The sequence below is a fragment of the Colius striatus genome, chromosome 8 (assembly GCF_028858725.1).
Source record: "Colius striatus isolate bColStr4 chromosome 8, bColStr4.1.hap1, whole genome shotgun sequence".
NCBI lineage: Eukaryota > Metazoa > Chordata > Aves > Coliiformes > Coliidae > Colius > Colius striatus.
In genome coordinates, this window is record NC_084766.1 from 33,436,961 (window position 1) to 33,460,845 (window position 23,885).

The 23,885-nt window shown below is 40.6% G+C and overlaps 1 protein-coding gene across 6 annotated transcripts; it reads right to left on the reverse strand.

Moving 5' to 3' along the window:
* On the reverse strand, positions 1–18,972 carry TIAL1 (TIA1 cytotoxic granule associated RNA binding protein like 1). Of its 6 annotated transcripts, none has more exons than XM_062000755.1 (12): positions 18,746–18,861; positions 12,186–12,282; positions 8,745–8,843; positions 8,379–8,433; positions 7,982–8,069; positions 6,035–6,110; positions 4,091–4,199; positions 3,703–3,798; positions 3,521–3,605; positions 3,117–3,240; positions 2,496–2,635; positions 1–1,629 (listed from the first exon to the last, which is right to left on the reverse strand). In XM_062000755.1, exons 1-12 carry the CDS (start codon positions 18,772–18,774, stop codon positions 1,512–1,514), a joined length of 1,116 nt encoding a protein of 371 aa, XP_061856739.1. In that variant the 5' UTR covers positions 18,775–18,861; the 3' UTR covers positions 1–1,511. The 6 variants fall into 6 exon arrangements, with proteins under 6 accessions (XP_061856739.1, XP_061856738.1, XP_061856742.1 ...); XM_062000754.1 differs by having other exon boundaries at positions 8,745–8,894; XM_062000758.1 differs by lacking the exon at positions 12,186–12,282 and having other exon boundaries at positions 18,746–18,972.
* Positions 18,973–23,885: the final 4,913 nt, after the last annotated feature.

Consider the following 23,885-nt stretch of genomic DNA (forward strand, 5'->3'; position numbering starts at 1 on the left):
TTCATTTTCAACTTCAAATTTATTGAGGCAGTTTATATCAATGTATCCATAAAATAATTCAGAAATAACCCAAGTTTACCATTTAAAACATCTTCATGATTTATCCATTTACACACTCAGTACACAAACAGCCCAGCCTCTGTACAGGTTCATCACATGCAAACCACCCAGAAAGACAAAAACTTTAATTAAAAATAAGTCACAACTCAGTGTACTGTTCCAACTGCATCTCCATTTACCAAATGGCACATTGAATAGTCTCTAAAATAAGATGTTTTTAACAATCTTGTTAAAAAATTCTTGGGCAAAATATTTCTAGACTTAAAAAACATCAAGATTTTTCAAAACACTCAAGATACTATACAACTTATAACCACCTTGAAAGAGGTTTACAAGGTTGTTAACCAAGGTATTTACATACCAAATAAGGTAAAGCAAAAAATTCGTATTTCTAATGACAAAAAGGTGATGCATTAAAGATTTATGAAATTAAAATTAAGGCTCTTTGTTATAGTTCTTTATGTAACTTTACATAATAGCCAACTTTGGAAACGTCAGTCTTGCACATTCTTGTCAATCTACTGCATTTAAAGCAGTAGAGTATATTAAGTATTACTTTGAATAATTACATTGCTACTTCTATGTTTGAGCATGCTTTCGAAACACCGTAATTATGAAATATTTACAATGTGTAGCCTTCAAACTTCATGTAAAAGCACAAGTATGACTGTCTGAGCTGAATACAAACAACATACTTGCAAAAAAAGGTTTTTATTTCTCAAAATTAAATGCAGATTACTACAGTCTTAATAAGCAAAACCATCTCTGAAAAGTTTTCATGTGTGCCTGAATGTGGACAGTAAAAGTTACGTGAAACTGCTCAAGACAGTACTGGTTTTCACTTTAGACTGAACTATTCTTGGTATCAGTTTATTTTCTTTAAGCACGTAGAAAAGTTAAGTATCTTTTTAAAAAAGTTCTTCCAAGACCTACACATAGTTTCTGAGCTATGCCCATAGGTTTCTGGAAAAAGAATAAATCAATACTGTCTAGCAGGTTGTAATGATTGGTCCACAGCTTACTTCAGGATGTGTGTTCAACTAAAAGCAACTTGCTGTTTCTCACCGTCGTTTCTCTTAAAAAGCACAGTGATATAAAACACTGAGGACAGAACAAAAAAAAAAAAGATGGAATGGTAACCTAAATTAAATTCATTAGCCATTTCTCCTACTATATCAAAATTTGTAGTCAGAATTGTCTTTATTGACTTTATTTTTAATTTTTGTACACAAAGGAAAACATGTTCATATCCATCATGAACAAAAACTTAAAAAGGCAGAACTAGAAGACATTTGTGTCCTTCACCAAAGCAAAGCTGTGCTAAAGGTTCCAAACATTTCCATTTTTAAAATAAATATTTTCTTTTTTTCATTGTCTACATTCCAGTCTTCAGAATGTCACTGGAAACTGCAGCCTATCATGAAATACACACTTTTAAACAGAGTCCCAGCTCACTGTGTTTGGTAGCTTGCCATACCATATCCAGCTTGGTTAGGTATTACAGGAGCACCTTGTCCCTGGGCAGGTTGAGCACCAAATCCACCCATCCAGGCAGCAGATGGAGATTGGCTTAAAAAAAAGAAACATGATGGTTAAAAAAAGGAAAGCAGGTGGAAGAAAAAAAACCCACACAAGTTAGTCAAGTTATTTACAAGACAACAGACTGGATAAAGCTCACCACCATAAAAACTTCCTACACTACTGTTCATACCACAACAGAACAATTTCTTCTTCTCTTTAATGAGCAATTCAGGGTAAGTGCTACAACACCTGATTCTGGAAAATATCATAAGCTTTTTCAAAATGAAGCAAAGAAAAGAACCCAACAAACCCCAGGTACTAGGCTGCATGGGACAGCCACCTCCAAAGGCAGGCACATACACAGGGGGCTGTAAGTCAACATCAGTGACGCAGAAATGCAAAACCTTCCCAATGCCTACCTGGCACGAATACCAGCCATAGCTCCATGAAGGCTTTATAGGTTTCATTAGCAAGAAATAATGAAGAATTACATAAACAAGTTATTTTAAAACTATGTTAAAATAAATGTTGTGAAGACTCCAGCCCAGCCCAAAGGTCAGCTGCAGAAGTTAATATGTCAGTATGTGCTTTCCTCTCTCCAGGGCTGTGAATCCTTTAGGCAAACACCTAGGCTCCTTGGCTCAGATCTGCCACCTCAATCAGAATCCAGAAAATCTTTAGACATCAGACAAGACCATCATCCAGAACTCTACCATGGATGAAGGTCTTTGCGAACACCCCTACACGTAACACGTGTGACTGAGTACACGTCAGAGCGACTTACCCCATTATCTGGTCCATGGAAATCAACAAACCCAAGGCCTGAAACCTTGTGCAATCTTTGAACCAAATGAGCTTGAAGCTCAGACATAACATTCTTGGAATAATGTAAGAAAAGAAATAGAATTACTCACTCTACTCCAAAACCCTGTTGATTCCATGCTTGGCCGTACATTCCATACGATGGTACTTGCCACCCATTAGCCATATATTGCCCGTATTGTTGTGGATTTCCATATACTTGGCTCCATTGCCCCCACTGGCTATAATCCACCTAAGGAGAGAATAAATTATGGTACTTAAAGGTTCTAGAGATGGACAATGTTCCTTTCGTGCTGCTGAAGGTAACATTTTTGGCTCTATGAATCACAGGGCAAAGGCAATCAATGAGATCAGATTTCTAAGACATCACTGTGACTTAAGATGCTTGTACCAAGAAACATTTTTGTGTCTGTTTTAAATACCAAAGAATATTTGGTTGGATAGCTACCTAGTCTGCAGTTAGTGAACTAGCAAGAATCAGAATGACCTCAAAGTTTCTCCCTATCTTGAGTCATATCCAGAAGACAGTGACACATATTCCACCAAAATCACTAGCCTAATTTGACGAACAACTGGAACATAACTGAGACAGAACATGGAATTTCATAAGAACTCTACCACCACCAAATTTAGCTGTTGTAACTGGGAAGGCATTACAGGTATATACACAACTGCTTCTGTAATGTAACAAAAAAAGGTTAAGATGCAGTTACCTGTTGGAAGTTTTTAGTCATATCAGGGGATTCTTTACCCCAGTAACACTTTACAACATGTCCTTCAATTGTGGTTCCATTAACTGAAACAATAGCATGTGCTGCACTTTCATGGGTAGAAAATCTAAGGAATGTAAAAACAAACTAATGTTACTTTATAGTACTTTCATCTGATTGTTACAAAACAGTAACTCCATACATAAATTCAGAGAGAAAGATCTGCTTTCAGGTACTCACCTTCTCGGGTAAAAAGGTCAGCATCCACTTTTAAAAACTCAAACACACAGTGAACATACAGTGACAGCCTTTAATTTATCAGCAGAAGTTCAATCAAGTGTAACTACAGAAAGACAAAACATCACTACACGAACACAAGCACAGATTGTATTTTTTTCTGTCCTTACCTGACAAATGAGTAACCTTTTTCTGGAAAGACTCTTATTTCCATAATCTGTCCAAATGGTGAAAAAGTCTGTCTCATAAGCTGATCTACAACATACAACATTTTTGGAATTAGTAAGTATCTTGGTGTCCAAAAAGCTCCAATAATAATTAAAAAACACCAAAACACCATAATAAATCGTACCTGTTAGCCCAGAGGCAATTCCTCCACAGTACACAGTACAATTTTTTGGACTTGACTGATTTACTACATCTTCAAATCTCAACTGTTTTGTATTATCTATAAAGAGAGAAGATGGTTGTAAGCAGCAGGCTAACAGCAACCAGAGTCCCAGATACTTACCTCGTACACAAGTATGACTTACACATTTAACAAACACATTCAGTATTTTACAACAGACCAGTAGTGCCACCACTGGTATATACACCAACAATATCTATTCTTTAAGATCTGGAAGTCAAGTTAGACATGTAATTAAGTGACATGATTTTGGAAGCACAATGTTTTATTCCTCCAGTGACCAGTGACATGCAGAGAGCAAACACAGCACAGCACTACACAAAGGTCTTACTTTCTTGTGTACTTTTGGGGGCTGGTGGTTTCCGTGTTGCCCAGTTAGTTCTGATCTGCCGGCCTCCCAGCCACTGGCCTCCCATGTGTACAATAGCATTTTCTGCATCCTAAAGAGATGAAAATAAAGGTTAGTACCCATCCAAGCAACTACTATGTTCAAGTTCACTTCTAAGAAAGTCTTAGTTGATAAAAACAGTAATAGTCCCTTCTTCCCATCCCTATTTTCAACACTCAGGTTAGAAGTCAACTACAATACATACACTGCTTTTGCAAAACAAACACCTATATTACAATATTTGAAGGCTGCACATAAAAGTACAAAGGTCATACAGATGTCAGAAGTAATTAGTGAAATAGAGCCACTATAATTCTAATAATCACAAAACTATTTTGCTAATTGTCTGTATTAAAAACAGAATACACAAAGTGTATTTAATAGTAACAGATGGAAACTCAAGAAAGACTTCTTAATCACCAAAATCCCTTGCTAAAAACATCCCCAGATGTAACCCGAGTAACATTTGTTACTGTTGCAGGTCAATTTAGGAGTCTGACTGTCTTCTAAGCGTGGTGTGCATTAAGACCTCAGGCTGGAGTACGTGAAGTCTGGGAACACACTCGGAAACTAGGCCTTAAACGACCAGCTCGGGAAAGTCATAAGCCTTCAGGTGCGGCTGCTGTTTGGATGAACAGCAATGAGGACACAAATTTTAAAAGTACTTTTCAGTATTGCATTTAGAATCCAACCACAAATTTTGCAGAAGGAAAACAGATTTTAAATTGAAGGTTTTATGGCTCGTTCTTAAAAGAACTCAGTAGCTTCCATCCTGCATGACTGTAACATTCCCCTCCGGTCACAGAAGCTGAAAAATACACTAAATCAAAGGCATTCAACTGTAATATGGCATTTGCAACTCTGAAGAAATTCCTTTTTTTTTTTCTGATTAAGATTTCTCTCCAGATAACTGTTCTAGAAGACAGAAAAATCAGTCTTAACACGCAGGACTTGTGACCACACAAACAGGCTTAGATGCCTAAAATTCTTAACTGTGTGTCTTTTTCCTATGCAAAATATTTAAGGAAAAATGTTTTACATTTTCCTAAACATATCCTAAACACATCCAGCTCAACAATTTTCACAAATTTCTTACTGACAAACAGTTCTTTAAGTTCCAAATTACCACCAATTTCTCGTTGTGTTAATTGTAGGGCTGTAAATGGTAAGGCACAGCGCTATTTCTATCGGTTCTATCCTGATTAAATTCCACAGATCTGTATTAGAAAGAGATACTAATCACTGGTGGGAGGCAGTTTTTTCCTAAGCATGCATAGTACTATCTATTATTTAGAACCATTCAATACCAAACCAAGATCAACCTTCAGTTTTACAATACACGAGCAAAACGCTTTTTAAGTCCAGAATCAACTCTTAGCTGCAAATTAATTGCCTCAACACAAAGAACCATCTTCGATTTTAAGTGCTCTAACAACTCAAGCAAAGGACCAACCAAGAGCTTTCCTGAGGGCAGAACTCAAGCAAATACATCCAGGCACACTTCACTGTGTGGCGCTCTCGGCTGCATTAGGCTCACCAGCAAGATCAGAGCTCTGGCATGAAGCTAAACCTGCCAAACTCCAAACCTGCTGCATTGCACCCACTGCACTGCAGGAGAGGTGGCTCCACCGACGAAGCTGAGCAACCCCTAACACAGCTAAACAAGCTTTCTGTGCTCAGGAACCTTCCTTCACCTTCTCAAATCGTTTTTTTCCCAATGTTCTCACAGCACTGCTGTCATCTGAATGGTTTCAAGCCTTAACCACGATGAAGTACATTTAACCCATACACACAAAGTTATTTCCCTTGGGAAAGGCTGACACTTAGTGAACATACACAGAAGTGGAAATCGGGTGATTATTTCAGACCCAGGTCGTGATTACTCACCAGTTTGTTATAAAAAGATACAAAACCATAGCCTTTTGACTTTCCAGTTGCCATATCTTTAACTACCCGTGCATCCCTGTGAAAAGAAGCACAGCTATATGAGGGTAATATTAATAACCTGCAAAATAAAAACTAAAAGGAACCACACACACTGTATCGTGAGCATAATTTTTTCTTATCAATTCAGTTAGCCCTAAAACTACAGTCAATCCTGAACTCTCCCTATTGCTCCTTTACCTGTTAGAAAAAAGCAGTAGGACAAAAAAAATAACATGTAATAAACATGCAACCTATCCACATAACCTATACTGGCTACAACTAGAATGTTCAAATTTGAAGTACAAGAGAAACAAAGTTTCCTTTTCTAATATTCTATTGGCTAGGGTCCTCTAAGGTTTACTGTTCTATAAATTACTGTAACAATTCTATCTAATTTACCATGCATTTTCTAAATAGTTAAATGTCTTCTGCCTAGTGATACAAAATATATGAAATATTAAAAAATCGAAAAAGAGGAAAAAATAGGAATTAAAAGGCATACATGGCCTGTTAACAGATTTCTTTATTTTTCTTGGTCAATTCTCTACCATCATTTTGGAGTTTGGGTAGCTGTAAATTTTGAAAAATTGACATTTTCAGAAATTTAAGAAAGGAGAATAAAACTAACAACAATGCTAAGCACACCAGTACGAAAACAACAAATTTACACAGAAATTTTAGTGAGTAAGTTAAAATGATTGGAAATATAGAACTGCACTGAATATAGAATGTTAAAATGTAAATACTAAAATATGTATATATAAATAATGTATAATAAGAATAAATAGAAATGAGAAAAAATCTACAACTGAGTTCCAGTGTGCACAGTTCCTTGCAGTTAGCCTTCAAGATCCTGTCCATTCTTATGAGCAATTCTGCAAAATAACCAGAATGCTATTACTTTTAATTGTGACTGGGACTTTAGAAAAACTGCAGGTCTCAGGTATAAATATAGATTGAGAAACAGAAACCTGAATTATTCTCTTTAAATTGATTTTTAAAACAATACTACTTACCACATTAAGAGACAAAAAGCAAAGTAAACAAAACAGCAGAGGTAAGAAATAAGATTTTATGATTCAAATACGAGTACAGAACAAGAGAAAAATAAGAATTTTGTTCTTAGAAACATATTCCTGTAAAGTAGTACAAAAACGTTCATGTGCAACTTTGAAAGATTTTTATAGACTGATGAACAGACTTTTTTTTGTAGCAGCATTCTTAAAGACAAACACACTTTGGCACTCACAAGGATTCTTGTAACGTTAAATATGTTCAAATAAAACACCAGGTGGTTTAGTTTGAAGAGAGAAGTTTAAAGAAACATTCTCTTAACTGGCAGATGTGCACATATTGTAAATCCACCATTCTCTCATTTAAATTCTGTAGTCTTAATTCATCCCCTCTTATTTGAAACAGGAGATTTCAATCTCTTAAGCATCAGCTTTTCCCAAAACATTCCCAAGTTGTTCAACTAGCTGCTTCAAAAAATTCAATTCTGATTGCCCAGTTTTCTGTACTGTCTAGCAAACACAGTATGAATGCATACAAAACACACCCAAGGTGCAACAGATACCAGTTGTCAAGTCACTACTCTGTACACATTCTGAACAAGAAGTCACACTTAGGAACAGTAATTAAATTTTAAAGTTGAAGGATATTAGCATATAAATTAGGTTAAAAGCACATTGCTTTCAGCAAAACCAGAGCACAATTGCATTACTGTATTTACAATCATGATAGACAGGGAGATGAAACAATAACCCCTCTTTACTGCCCAACCCAACACAAGGAAATCAACATCAAAAAGATTATCTATAAAGGTAAGTAGTAACATTTCAACCCAGAAACAAACTTTCACTGTCATATTTTCTAACTGATATTGGAAACGTTTACAATGATACTTACGATATTTTACCAAAAGGAGCAAATGCTGACTTGATGTCTTCTGTTGTTATTTCTGGACTTAAATCCCCAACGAACACATGGAAGTGATCTGAAAATAAATAATTTACTAATCAAATATTTAACTGCTATCTGAAATTTCAACTCCACAGAAAGTGATGCTCTGCACACAGCCCTGGGAACCAGGAACGCCCGGGATTCCACTTGATGAGTAGCAGCAATTTAATCTGTCCACTCCAGTTTCCCCAGTTGTAAAGCAGAAACAGAAGAATTAGTTTGCTAAACTCTATTAAACACAAGATGGGAAGGAGAAAAGTTACGTTTAAATACATTTAGGAGAAACTATTACCACATTGTGAAGTATTTGGGTAAAGTGATACTGTGGCATTGTTTTACTTACTGGATGTATCTTTTTTCTGGCTACTTGGTGTTGTTGCCCAGTTTACTTTGACCTCCTGAAAATAAGTATAAGATTTAGTATAAATTCACAAATTTCTCACATTTTGTAAGTTCATTCAAAGGTGGGTTACGATTGTCAATCTTTACAAACCATCACTCAATGCAAAATGTGGTCAGAATTAAAACATCACAAACTTTAAGTTCCTCTACAGGACTTACTACCTTAAATCAGTAGTTTCAAAATCAGACTCTAACAATATTTAGCCCTGAGAAACATCTTCAACAAAATGAATGCCTCATAGTTTTAGTAACATTTTTACACAAACCTATATTCCTTAAATTGAAGGTTAGAAGGCAAGCAACTTACCTTTCCCAAAATTTTTCTCCCATTCATAGCAGCTAATGCAGCAGCTGCATCTCTGTGTTCATAAAATTCCACAAAGCAATAAGGGTCATTGCTTGTATGCTGCAAAACAGAAAATCCAACAGAAGAGTTGACCCTTCTGCTATCGGGTTGCTGAGAAGAAAATCCAGGAAAATATATTACTTATAGCTAGAAACTTTAAGAATGATTTGCATTAGATTTATGAAATAGCCTTTGACATTACACTTAAAAGCAAGAATTAAGATGGACTTGTTATTAAAGGACCAGAAATTTTTGAAGTACAGTTTACTTTGAATGAGGCCTCAGAACTATACTAAAAATAATCCAGCTACCAGAAGAGTAACCTGCAGATTGGATAGGAAGGGGGAAGAATGGGAAGAATGGAGAGAAAAGTAAAAAATGATCATCTGCCTTATTCAGAAAGGTTTCTTCCCCAGTTATATTCTCAACAATTTTCTCTTTCTACTTAACTCTTTGCTTTTATTTGCCTCAAAATAACTAGCAGAAGGCAACTTAGAAGTTGCATATTCTCAGTCTCAAGTGAGAAATTTTACACCCAGCAACTGGGAAATACCCCTTTGAAAGGACTCAAAATAGTTTGACTAAGGGGAAAATGGTACTAATCAACTGATTGTTCTGTCAAATCTTGGGAACAAGCTGTTTTTGAAGGATGGTCTCTCGAATCACCTCTAAAAATACCGATGAGCAAAGCCCACTGAAGTATTAAACATCCCAGAGTGTTAAGTGCAAAGAAGAAAAAAGTTCTCTGAAAAGTTGATCAAGTGGAAATGACGATGAGAATGCCAACTCTAACCCTGGATCTAATCTGCCCAAAAGATGTAACAAGTACAAAAACTAGAGGCTTACACCAAAATACCTACATTAACTAGTCTGCATGTACATGGACCAAGAGATGATAAATACTAAGCTTAAACTAAAATTATTTCTTGCCTGGACAGGGAAGAGTCTAGCTTGTAAAGAAACTGCTTTGGCACCAGTAATCTTGCATATCAACTTCCGCCAGTATTAGGTAGAGCATAGCTATAACAAGAGGAAGCATTTACCAGTTTTACTACTTAACTTCTGAAAAATCGTACACTCTCATATGGACAAAGAAATTCTAACTCTGCCCCATAAAACTAGATTGTACATCTTCAACCACAGTTCTGTCTACATCCGAACGAGAGAAGCTATTAAAACCTAGTAGCCATACTGATCACAAGGTCTTTACACGCCTACAAGGAGTCTGAAATCATCCTTCTAAACACAGTCAGTGCTAGATCTCTAACTGATCCAAAATGAACAGATGAGAGAAAATATACCTGAGGTAGTAAAAAGAGCTTATGTCACAACAACCACGAAGTGGTCTGACAGTACATTCATCCCCCAGATGCCCTAAAATAGTGAACCTTTAATTCACTCTTCTTCCCATATCACTTTTCTTCTGTAGCAATGAAAACAAGATTGGGCAAACTCATTTAAGGCCTTTATAGATTGAGTGCAATTTTTGCTTCAAGTGCAGTGCAATTTTAGATTGCAGAGAGATCTTCTTTAGCGCTTGGAATTTGTCTGGACATGAGGTGAGCCTCTATTGCAAGTGCCCAGATCTTTAGTAGGTGTTTCAGCTATCTGTAGTAGTCACACCACCCCTATTATATACCCCCAAAATAAACACCTGAAATCTCTAAACACTTGACACGTTCACGTCACATATTCTACAAATGAAAAAGGGTGAGCAAACATTCAATACACCTGGCTAAAGCGAGAGCAAGAAAAAAAGCGCTTTTTAAAACATTCAGGTATAAACTTGACCGATGGAGGCAACAACAACAATAACAATGGTCAGGCAAGAACCACTTAAATGTAACTTGGTGCCTATGACAAGTTTACAACACGCTGATTAGAAGGATGGACAGTGTGGACAGGTACTCTGACACTTCAAGTGTTGTAGCTGCAGGCCAGTTCCAGTCTAGAATCCAACCTGCCGTCGTTGACTGCTCGGTGACAGGTGTTAAGGTCAGTCCAGTGCATTCACCTCCATGTCACTCAATACAGCTACAAGAAGCTTTCTGTTTATCTGCTTGTTTCATAAAGATGTCTCACTTGTTATTTCTATGGTTATGAAGAATCTTAAAACCACAAAGTCTCAATCAAGATAAGCTGAATGTTGGAATTTCTCACCTGATTCTCAAGAAATCAAACTGATGCTAACATCTCTTGAGCAGCCAAAGGCCGGAACAACAGCACCTTATTTCTGGAGAGTCTATGATATAACTGCTTCTTCAGAGAAAACCTGTGTTCTGTTACCTTTCTGTTTAGTTCTCTTTCTCTAATAAACTTACAGAAAACGTTGCAGGGCTCTTGACTAAAAAGTTTTAATGAAGTGCCTCGTGGGAAATTATGAGTTAAGACAAAAAAGAGATTAAACAAGCACTGGGTGGGAAATAAGCAGTTAAAAAGCAAAAAAGCAGTGTGTCACATTGAAAGGAAAAGACAGCTATAGAGGAATTACTAGCAATGTTCCTAAAGAAGTCTGTTCACAAGACTTGCCTTTTAAGGCTTTCACTAACAACCTTAAAAAAAAATAACATGACTTGAGGAACCTGTAATTACAAGTTAGTATGAAGCGTAAGAAGTAGGAAAAAGTAGAAAGAGCACACAGAAAACCAGAGCTGAAGAACTGAAGATTAAACCCAGCAAAAGCTCCCGTTAGTCCCTGTCTGCTCCAAGTGTATCAGTTGTAAATGCAGAAAGACGAAAAACATTAAGGAGCGAGAAGTTGCCTAGGATGTGTCAACAAGATCACAGAAACAGCTACCAATCCTAAATGTATTATAATATTTACAACAGAGAGAAGAAAGCATTAATACTTACCAACACATTATACAAAAGACTTTATCTGGAATACTTGGGAAAATTTGTCGCTTTGTTTCAAGAAAAAAATAGAATAAGAACTGACAAGAGCTATTCATGTTGGTACAAAGAGGCTCCACGAGAGCCTTACTTTAAAGGACTTTCTACTTTTCACCTATACTCAAGAAGCATTTATTTGAGAAAGAATTACTGAGGCTCATGTTCAAATAAAGCAAAACCGTATGAAATAGCCAGGAATAACACTTGAAACAGGGTATCCTGTTGTCAGAACAACATGGTTCTGAAAAGAGAGGGTAACAGGCTTTTAAAAAGGTGGAATCTCATCAACAGCTGGTAAAAGGTATGTCAGGGCTACAGGCAAAAGTACAGGACTGTACAGAACAAGAACTTGCTTCTGCAAAAGGTTATCCCCAAAGTCAAACATAGTCAACCTAAAAAAACCAATCACTACCAGTAACATCAAAAGAAGTCCCCAACTCCCTTTATTTTTCACAACTTCATCCTAAGTTACACTATGTTTGCTACCCTCCTGGATGTGGAAGGCCTTACCTCTGTTATCATTTTACAGCTTTTGCATGGTCCAATCTGGCTGAATAACTGAAGTATAAGAACTTCAGTCACATCTCTGGAGAGGTTTCCTACATAGCTACACAAGGAAACAAAAAACCAACACTTTAAACCAGAAATTTTCATCTTTTCAAAACCAAACATGATTTTAAAATCTTAAATTATTACAACAGAAGTATCCCCTTAAATATCCCAGGGATCTTAAAGACAGGATTTAGGAATTATTTTAGGATACAGTTTTCATGCAGCATTCACGTGGTTTCTAAATCGTAATGTTGGCCACACAACTGAGAACATGAAGCTTGATTCAAACACAACATTGGACACCGAGATCCAATGCCAATCATTTCTTTGGCAGAGAAATGTCAAAAGCAGGAAACACTGCTCAAGAACGTTGGGCAGAACCATCAACTAAGTAGGCAAAGATGTTTTCTCTTCCCACTGAAGATCAAATCAAGACTACTTCTGAATTTGGGTACAAACCCACATCTACCTCCTATTACTTCAGTAGCAGCTATCAGACATAAATTGTCTGCAATTATGCCCTGCAAACAACCAACTCAATTTTTCTGTTTTCCTGAGCATTTGGAAAACCAGTCCACTCGCCCATAGGCAAGACAATATATGCAGCATTATGCCATAGGAAGGCTCCACACAGCACCTATCTCAACAGCTACCACTTCTGTAAAACTCCCTGAATTGTTAACAGTGTTATTTTAATATCATTCATACTTCCTCATTTCTTTATTCATAAAGCCTTAGAAATAATTCCAAGGTTTGAAATACCTATCAAGTTTGACAAGTGTCCTGAATTTAACCAGATAGCCAGAAACCCAACAGCAGGGTTGTAGAACTACCTCTAGATACTCATTTTACACTTCCAAAAAGTAAAACCAGGTCACAGAGATGGCTGAGAGCAATGCATGCAAAACTGAACTCTTAAAAAAGAAGTGACTAATTTGTAATCAAATTGTAAACAAAGCGATCAGTTAAGAGAAAGGCTTGTCACAGCAACAGAGCTCAAAGTCATCAGCACAGGGACGTGCGTTATCTTTGAGAGTAAGCCTGTCATGACAAAGTATTCAAATGCAACCAACAACACGAGCAGAACTGTGATTTAGCTGTTGAAATAAGATACATTTTAATAATTTTACTCTGATCTATTATGACATGTCATAATACAGTAAACTAAAGTCAGTCTCAGCTGTCAATACACTTCAGCGAACATAAATGTGAACCAGCATAAGCTGAACACTCTTTTGAGTGCAGCAATTTAAGTGCACACTTCTGCTTCATGGGCATCTCTTTAAAAGCTTTGAAAAGCAATCTCTGTGTTTGTCAACTGGACTTCCATCCATCTTCAGCAAAACTAAAATGGACACCATTTGTTTCCATATCAACCGATTTTTGGTGATGTTATTCTCTCAATAACTACAAAACAGCTCCGTGCTTTCTCAGTCACAACTCAAATGCTACACTAAATCCAGAGTGAGTTTCTTGAGAATCACATCACCTGAATATAGAAACATCCATTAAAAGCTCCCATTTACTCATTACTTTATTACTAAATATATATGAATCTACAGAAGACATTCATAGGAGTTAAATTTGCAGCCTGTATCGTTATGAAGCATTTCTGTTCAAGTTAAGAACTGCAGATTCCCCATCACACTGACTTTTCAATTTGCTACTTGGAAAATTTCACAGTTAAACATTTATCCACACCTCCTCTCTCAAACCTTAACTAAATTTTTGTTAATCATTCACCAGGATTAAACTCTAAATCACTAACAGGTTTAAATGGAAATACTAACGTTTGCAGACACTACTAAAAATCAGATGGAAAATCTAATTACCAGTAGGAATTCCCACATAAACTGTCAGTACTGCTGTGAACTTACTACTAGTACTTGTTCCCTTTGCATGTTGCAGAACAGTATCAGTTAACACCACAGCTTAAGAGCACACTGATAAAAGCACCTGTATTGTAGCACTGACATGACATTACATATAGAGAAGTCCCGTTAACATTATTTCTACTGCAAAAATTAGGTATAGCACGGAGGACAATTTACACTATAGAAAACCAAAACCTCAGCTGCTTCTGCACAATATCAATATCTATGTTGGAAAGGCAACAACTCTGAAAAGCAATCTGAAGAACTGCTCTTGGTCTGAAAAAAAACAACCCAGGAAAAGCCATTCCTTAGAAATCTATTCAAGTGAGGTAAGATAGATTACTACCTACTATACCGCTAAAAGAGAGACTATGTGGTTTTCCCATGCAACTATGTCTTCATCAAGACAGTTGTGAGTTAGAATATTGTTTTAGAACCTTTAGCTATGGAATGAGTTGCTTTTTCATAAAAAACAGCAGCTTAGTACTAAACCACCTTGTTGTTAGATAAAAATGGGATGTAAAGTCCTAATAGTGCATTAAGTGTCTAAATGTGTGTGATAAACACTGCCCTGTGTTACCACAGTCAGAAGGCATTCATACCTTTCACAAGTTGCTAACACTGAAACTTGAGCAACACACATGCTGAGAATACCTCACAATAAAAAGTTCACATAACAAGGACAACATCCACAGGGACTCAAACCTCTAGAACTGCGTGTAAAATATGGGAATACAAACATCTACAAATTTGAAACAACACACTAAAAAATAGGACTTGATGGTTTCTTTCACATCTTTAAGTGGCCTGCGGTAACATTATCCTCTTCAGAGCCCTAAAGATGACAATCATAGGAGCAAACATCTTCAGCATGCAATGTTTGGATACTATATAACTAAGGGCAGAAATGTACTCAACACATTAGGAAGGGAAACCTTAGCTTTCTGAAACACAAAGCTTTCCTCAGCTGACACTAATCACCCATCACATAACCCGGCCTATTGGGGCACCCAGTTTTACCTTTTTGAGCTCACTTTATCCATGATATGACCTAACACAGTATTTTCTAATCTACCTTATGAAAACAAAATAAGCAGAATATAATATATAGAATATATTCTTGTAGAATATAAAGAATAAGAGAAGTATATATCAGTAAGCAATGAGTTTTGGAATTAAACTCTTTGGCTTGAACAGCAAATTCCTCTTTGTAAACATGTTTTTACACACACTAGACAGGGAAGAAAGGGACACCTACAGCCACTACCTTTAGGTCCACAAACCCCCCTACATAACTACTTGGAGGAAAGATAGTAAATGTTTTCACACTCACACAGATAACATGCAAGAAATGCCAGATTCCATCTTCACATTAGAAAGTATGATAAGCAATCAGGGAACTGATGCAGTGAAAATCTCCTAGAAACTCTAGCAGCATCTCTCTAGTTAGTGAGCTACCGGAAATAAAACTATACCAAGAAAAATCCACTCTGCAGGCTCCACCAGCAGACAATATTCCCCTGCAAGAGGGATGAACTGAAAGGAGAGAAGCTAATCCAGCTCCCTGTTCACAGCTGAACTCTTACTTCTGTGCCCCATCCAAATTCCATGACACTAAGAATATAACACAGCAAAGCTAATGATATAACAACTTGTAGATATTCAGTGACTGTTCATGACGGTTTTTTCTAAAACCATTGATAAGAAAAACATATAAATTTGGAACCTTCCTTATGGCTATCTGTGACAGCTGAGAACACTAGCAACACATTAGGTTTCTGCTAGTCTAGTTTCCACTTTAGAGACAGGATTTTGATACAGCTTGTGAGGGAAGGACATCTGACAGTAGGCACAAAAAAGAGCTTTCGAGTATCTACAAAAAAAAAAAATCTGAAACCCACTGTTCATTTTTGGACCAGCTAAAAAATTCCATTTAGTGAATTTTCTGTATCACATTTGATTTGAGGGGTGTGACAAATCCTACAGCAAGGCTCCCCTTCCTCAAACTGTTTAGAGCAGTAAGCAAAACTTTTAGGCAGAAAATACTGAACGTTATTCTTCACGTTTCTATAAAGGTCTACAAGTCATGAAATGTGAGAAATAAAGACGCAAATGGTGCCTGTTTTCTATATTAAGCCTCAGAAGATATTTTGAATTCTTAGAGGCTCATGACTGACCTATCATGACTGAAAACAGCAGTCCTGTAAGTACTGCAATTGGAAACAATTATTATTCCTGAGATACTGAAGACAGGCATAAATGGTAAGTGAACAGTGGTGAGGTGGGTTTTTCTGTACATAGTTTAAAAAAATGCTTGTAAGTGTCAAACAAGAAAATTCCTTCCTAACCTACGTGTTTAGGGGTTGTGTTCCTGAAGGAATAAATGAAACACCAAAGACATTCATAAAGTATCACTTAAACTATCAACCAGGTGCTTATGCATGTGCTCAAACAGCTATTGAAAAAGTTTGTTCTTCACTTACCCCTTCCTCAAACCAACCAAACAAAAACAAGGAGATCAACTTAGGATGCTATTAGCTGTTCTCGGGAACCAGTGAATTTTATCTGTATGAGATCATAACTGCTCTACATGAGAAGTACTACCCAGGATAATCATCTTTAACACACAACTGGTAACCCTATATTTAAAAGATATTTCAGATAAAAGTAGGGACAAGAGGGAGATGGAAGAAAAATTACAGGGGAATTTGTGTTCTATCAAAAAAACCCTCAAACAATTAGAGGAAAGCCAAGCTACATTGACTGTGGTTACTACAAAACTACTAGGAAATTAATGTGTATGCTGTTTATTAGCTTTACCAATTACACTGAGAGTCACATGTGTGCAACAAAGCATCTTGGGCAGCTGCAGAGATGCTTTCTCAGACATCTCAGTACAAATGTAATTTCTACCTTGTCAGTAACTGTGGGCTAAATCAGGTAATTGACGGATGCGTTAGTAATAAGAACCCACTCACAACACAGTACCTAAAACTTGTTACCAGTAAGAGAACATTTTAAAACTTAGTCTAGATATAGCACTTATTAAAAAAAAATATAAAAGGAGACAATCGGGGAGAAAAGAACTTTGAAAACAAAACTGAGTAAAACACTGGGTAACTTTGTCCTTTTCCCCTCTGAAAACTAGATCCACTACCAGGGCCAAGGAAACTCAGATCATTTGGGTAGTTTACACAAAAAGCATCCAAGATATGCTTATTTAAAGTATGCATCTCGGAGAGTAAGAGCTCAGTAAGTACTTATACTACACCATAAACAAGTCAAAAGAACTTCTGCAGACACAGGAAGGAGAAAAAAAACACAAATTGCCTGGAAAAGCCTTAAATGCCAAGTCATCATTTTGGCAGTGGAAACAGTTTCCTACTCTCTTTCTGTAGTTTCTTTACAGTGAGCTTCAATCCACATTATCTTTGAAAGCCTTTCTGAAGGCTACTACCCCTAAGACTAAATAGACAAAGATTCCATTTCCACTGTCTTGAGCTACGCTTCTCACATGGGCAGCCTGAACGTGGTACTGTTGAGACTGCCTTTCCTACACAGACAGCCCAAACACTGAACTGCTCAGACAGCACGACACATTCTTTGGAAACTGAAAAATCTAGGAACCAGTTAAAACAATCATCAGAATGACACACTCTCCTAATCATATGTACTAGCCCCTCTCGTAGTCAATAGGACAATGAAAACTCATCAAAGCCGTACCTGTAGAGTTGAAAGAACTAAACAGCAACCAAAAAACCCTCAAAAAATATATTTTTTAAACAGAAAACAGATGACAGCTATCAACTGATTAAATATTACCTAGAGAGATAAGGCCAACATAGAGTTATTTCTTTGGCAGAGCCCAAGAGACCGTTATTGAACCACACCGTAAAACACTGGAGGGAAAAGCAATTTTTTCTATCTGCCCGCTACGGAGTCTCGTTTTACGGCGTTTCCCATCCCACCCACCGCAAGGAGAACACAAAGAACTTTCCCTGCGCCGGGACCGCCGTGAAGGGACGACCCGAGACCGGGGGACCCGACGCGACCCGGTCGTCCCGGCCGCGGCTAGGCGTGTGCCGCAGGCCGCGCAGCGGGGCTCCCCCCGCCGCCGTCCCCAGGGACTGGGCACAGACCTGCTCGCATCCCGAGTCCTCTCGCCACAGCCACGGCGGCAGCTCCAGTTTCCCCCGTTTTCGCGCCGGCTCGGTGCAATGCCAAGCCTGCGCCCTGCCGGTCTCCGCTGCCGGCGGCTGCGCTCTCCCCCCCTGCCGCCCGGTCTCCTCGGCCGACACCCGCTCCCCCCTCCCCGCGGCCGGCTCCGGACCCCGCTCCCTCTCCCTCCCTCACACGCTCCCTTCCCAAGCACCCTCCGCACCTCTCCCGCCCGCTCGCCGCTTCCCTCCGCTCCCCCGGGACCCCCGCGCCCCTCGGCCCCGCACCGCCCGGCCCGCGCCTCCCCGCCCCCACCGCGGCCCGGCCACGCACGGCTCCGGGAGTCCATCCCCCTCCCCGCCTCGCCCCGCCGCCGGCCCGGCCCTCCCCGCCCCTCTCCGCCCAGGGCCCGCCAAAGCTCGCTCCCCACCCTTGGAGCCCCTCCACCCGGCCCCGCGGCTGCCCCGCCGTCCCCTCCCCACTCACAGGGTCCTGGGCTGCCCGTCGTCTTCCATAATGGTGGGCGAGCGCCGCTCTCAGCTGCAGCCGGGGGCAGCGCCGGAGGGGGGCTCCGCCGCGCAGGGAGGCGAAGGGAAGGTGAGGGTGAGGGCCCCGGCTCCCCCCTCTCCGTCTCGCCCCCGCGCCAGGTCCCGACACCGCAGCCCGACCAGGAGAGGGAAGAAGCACCACAAAATGGCCGCCGCCACCAGACGCTCAGGAAGCCGCGCTCTGCGCAGCCGCGCCCCGCCGGCCCGCTCCCTCTCGGACCGGATTCTCCTTCCCGGTCCCCGCCGCCGCGCCGCGGAGCGCGCTGGGGATCGTAGGCGCTGACGGGGAGAGCGCGGCGGCACGGGGCGCGGGGCCCGCGGGCCTTCTGGGTGCAGTAGTCCTGCGGCTGCGGCACCGCGCCCCGGGCCCACGGGCAGCTGGGAGAGAAGAAACTACCGCTCCCGGCATGCCTGGCGGCAGCGCGGCGGCGGGCGGGCGAGCCGCGGCCACCCCTACCGCGGGGGGCGCGCCCGGGTGGCGTGGATTGGGCGCGAGCAGCCCGGGAACATTCGTATCACTGCGCCGCCGCCTCCCGCCGGCGCCGGGTGAGTGAGGGGGGCCCGGCCCCGGCCCCGGCCCCGGCCCCGGCCCCGTGCCGCTAGCGCCGGCCCCCTGGAGTAGCTGGCGAAAGCCCGTGCCGAACCACAGGCCCCCGGAGCCTGCGCTGAAGCGTGGCGGTAGCGTGTGCAGAAATGACGAGTAAAGCGTTCTGATGCGCCTCAGAGCGCTCGTCCGGTAAATGTTTATTGTGTTGTACTGCCGCGTGCTTGCCTGAGGGGACTCTGGTTTATACCACAATCGGTTATGGCGTATCGCGTTTGCGAGCAAAGAGGGTGATTTCATGCACCTCCCACGTGTGGTACCAATCGCACAGCCTGCGTGTGCCTGCCCTCAGGTACCACGGAGTGCAGGTACAGTATCAGATGTAAAGGCGATTGGTAGGAGATGTGTAATGCATAAGGGGCTCACCGAGAGCTGAGATGATGGGAAAACAGGCCCGTCCATCCCATTTCATTCCATATACACCATAATGAGGTGGTTTAGAGGATGTGTACCACATGGCTACTGTTACTTGCGACCATGAAGCCAACTTCCAACATAGGCACAGAAGAAAGCGCTGTTAATTAGCACTGAGAACCCCAAACAGAAGACAGCACAAAACAGAACTTGGTGCGAGCAACTGGGACCTTGGACAAAGAACAACGGAGTGATGATGATGTCTCAGAGCAGTTTTGAAGGAAGAAGCCTTCTATGTGGCCATCCTTCACCAGCCATTTCAGCAGAGGCACCGAGCAAAGGTCTCTGGAAACTTTTCTTCTGAAAGTGCTCTTCTTTTTAAATGAAATGTTAAAATCCTTGCTAACATCATTAAACTCTTCTCACTACAAAAAAGAAGTAAAAGGTTTAATGGAATTGTTACGGTAGTTTTCCTTTGGCTAGTGCGAAGCTGGGAATTGTCAGTGAGGAAGCGGAGCGGAATCGCTCTGCATCGGCACAGTACGAGAATCCTCACACACAGTTAGTGCAGAATAAGCACAGCACTCTTACTCTGGATGAAATTCCATTTGAATATGTGTTGAGTGTTCAGCTCCTCTTAAATAGTCTCCCTCTTCCGAAATAGTAACATGAAGAAGAAAACTGCCTATATACTTATTAGATGTTTCCATGCCTGCTGCTCACACAGTAATGTTTTCCTCTCTTAAACACACAAGACTGTCGCCAAGCATATGTTTCTGGAAGAAGTTGTTGTAGCTCATAGATGCAGATATAGGTTGCCTAAGTAACTTTTAGAAATGTGTTAAACAAAAAGTTGAATACATCAGGAATTACTGGATTACTCTAACCATGGGGGTTGAATAGCCAAAGATCTGCACATAAGGAATCGTCATATCCAGCAGTGATCAAACACTTTTTTTGGTCAGACATTGCTACTGGCAACAGCAGAGGAAGGTGGCATGAAGGGCAGCGAGAGAGGTGGTGGGTACCTGTGCTGCATATGGCTCTGGAGTGACCTGCATCGTGCCCAGCATATGCCTGAGTCTGAGACGTGATATAAACCACATATCTCTATAGCATGGACAAAACTGCCTCCTGATGCAAACCCTCTGTGTGGCATTCAGGAGTGCCTGCATGAGGAGCTGCAAATTAACCAGCAGCAGTTTGCATTGTTCCCTAGGTCACAGAAAAATTGCTACTGCGTCTGTCAGGCTGAAGTTTAAATTAAACTAGGGTACACTATACAAATTATTTATTGCATATACTACAACTTATAGTAGTAATGGGAAACTTCTTCCCTGTTGAGGTGAGGGAGCACTGGAAGGGGCTGCCCAGATGGGTTGTGGAGTCTCCTTCTCTGGAGACATTCAAACCCACCTGGACAAGTTCCTGTGTGACCTGCCCTGGCAGGGGGGTTGGACTGGATGAGCTTTCGAGGTCCCTTCCAACCCTCGAGGTTCTGTGATTCTGTGAAATACTCATCTTCCAGAGATGTGTCATTTTGTAAAAGTTATGTTACCAAAAATATTTTAAATATACAAAATGACCATCTATCTCCCCAAAACCAAAACAGCACTAAATGTTATTCCCCTCTTCCCTTAAAAAATGTTACACTAGAGCTTTAATAAAGTTTCACGTAACCCATCCTCATTTTATGCCCTTTGAACTTTGGTTTTCTCTGCCTTCTTTTTTTCCCAGCATGGCTTGGGAAACTTATAAAAATCAGTAAGTGAGAAAGGTCATATCAGAAGGTGCACGTCTGGATATAGATATATACATAAAACATTTCTTCCATGTGTTTGTTTTTTTGGCCTATAGGGTGTCAATGGTAGGCATTCTCTGAGTGTTATGATAAGTTCCATGCTTATCACTACAGGAGAGGATGCAGTGTGATAGATGAGGTGCTGCGAGACGGGACGGCTTTATGGTGCCTGTTACTGGCTGCCATCAATAACCTGTATCTCTGTCGTAACTGCCAAGTCCCTGTCAGTGGAAGTATTTTTGTTCAATGCAGCAATAAAACAGGATGTTTTAAAAACAGCTGAAAGAATATTTCTTGAGTTCAAGCTTCTCAGATTGTATTAATCAAAACTTCCAGCACTGGTGCTTCTGATTTGATTTTGTAAGCCATTTGAGAGTATAGGAATGGTATGAAGAGCTGATAATGAACGTAATTTGTTCCAAACAAGTCCATAATTATGACTACATAAAAATGCTTCAGAAGTTTCTTAAGCCACACCACAATTTTCAATCCCTGAAACCGAAGAGGCTTGTGGTAGGAACCCAGCATCCCTTCCTTACATTAGCCCAGGGTGTTGCAGAAAACCTTCACCAAAAGCTGAGAACACAGTCAAAGAAATGGCTGGACAATTTACTAGAAAATGGCACAAAAATCAACATAAAAACTATCTTGTGGACCTGAGTTTAAAAAGCAAACAAGGTTTGTTTCAGAGGTATGTAAAGTCCCTGCCACCTGAAGACAACTAGATGATCTTTTGAGGTCCCTTCCAGCCCTTGAGATTCTGTGATTCTGTATGTGAGGACTAAGTTGCATCAATGTCTGAGCAGTGAAGTACTTTATAAAGCAATTATACACTGACTTAGAAATCTTCTCAAAGCATTTCAAAGCATTCAAAGCCTGGCACAGGCTGCCCAGAGGGGTTGTGGAGGCTCCTTCCTTGGAGGTCTCCAAGACCCACCTGGCCGTGTTCCTATGTGACCTGATCTAGGTGACCCTGCTTCTGCAGGGGTGTTGGACAAGATGATCTCTAAAGGTCCCTTCCAACCCTACCATTCTATGATTCTATGATTTCCTGCAAGCTAAGCTTTTCTGCTAGGTTTTCAGGCTGACAGATCTGCAGTATTCAAAGTGTTGGTTAGCGCTGGTCCCAGGAGAACTTCTCTGGAAGCACTGCTGTGCAATTATGTTTTCCTGTTAACAAGTACCTTTTTGAGATTTCTTAATTAGCATGTCTTAATCTGTTTGGTGCATACCTTGATGCTTGCCTATAGCTCTAATTTGCTGAACAGAATGTCATTTAGTGTTAGAGAAAGGCAAAGTACAAGGGCCCAGTTTACCTCTGTAGATGTTTTTATTAATCAAAGCAGCAATGTCCTTAGAAAATGCCCTAAGGACTGATGACTAGGCTTATGTTCCATGCTATAACTTTTTAGGCACTGAATCATAAGCAGCTGGGATAGTCTGGCAATTGCCAACCCTTATTCTTGTGGGGGACTTCAACTTACCAGATGCCTGCTGGAAATACAATACAGCAGAAAGGAAACAGTCCAGGAGGTTCCTGGAGTGTGTGAACGACACCTTCCTGACCCAGTTGGTGAGGGACCCAATGAGGGAAGGCGTCTGTGGGACCTGTTGTTTGTGAACAGGGAAGGGCTTTTGAGTGATGTGATAGCTGGAGGCTGTCTTGGGCATAGCAATCATGAAGTGGACCAGCCTGGCTGGGCAGAGAGCTTTGGCTGGAACTCAGGAAAAAGAAAGGAGAGTTTATGGCCTTTGGAAGAAAAGGCAGGCAACTCTGGAGGTACAAAAATGTCGTGAGGTTATGCATGGCAAAAATTAGACAGGTCAAAGTCTAACTAGAACTTCATCTGGCTACTGCCAGAAAAGACAGTAAAGGAGAATCTCCATCCTTTATTGGATGCAAGGTAAACAGTGACAAGGATGAGGAAAGGGCTGAGGTACTTCATGCCTTCTTTGCCTCGGTCTTTAGTAAAAAGACCAGTTATTCTTGGGATATCCAGCCCCCTGACCTGGAACATAGGGACAGGCAGCTGAATGAAGCCCTCATAAACTAAGGGGAAATGGTGTGCAACATGCTACACCGCTTAGACACAAGTCTGTGGGACTAGATGGGATCCACCCAAGGGTGCTGAGGGAGCCGGTGGAAGTGCTCACCAAGCCACTTGCCATCATCTACCAGCAGTCCCGACTCACTGGGGAGGTCCCACTGGACCAGAGATTCACAAATGTGACACCCGTCTACAAGAAGGGCTGGAAGGAGGATCCAGGGAACTACAGACCCATCAGTCTGATCTGGATTCTGGGGAAGGTTATGGAGCA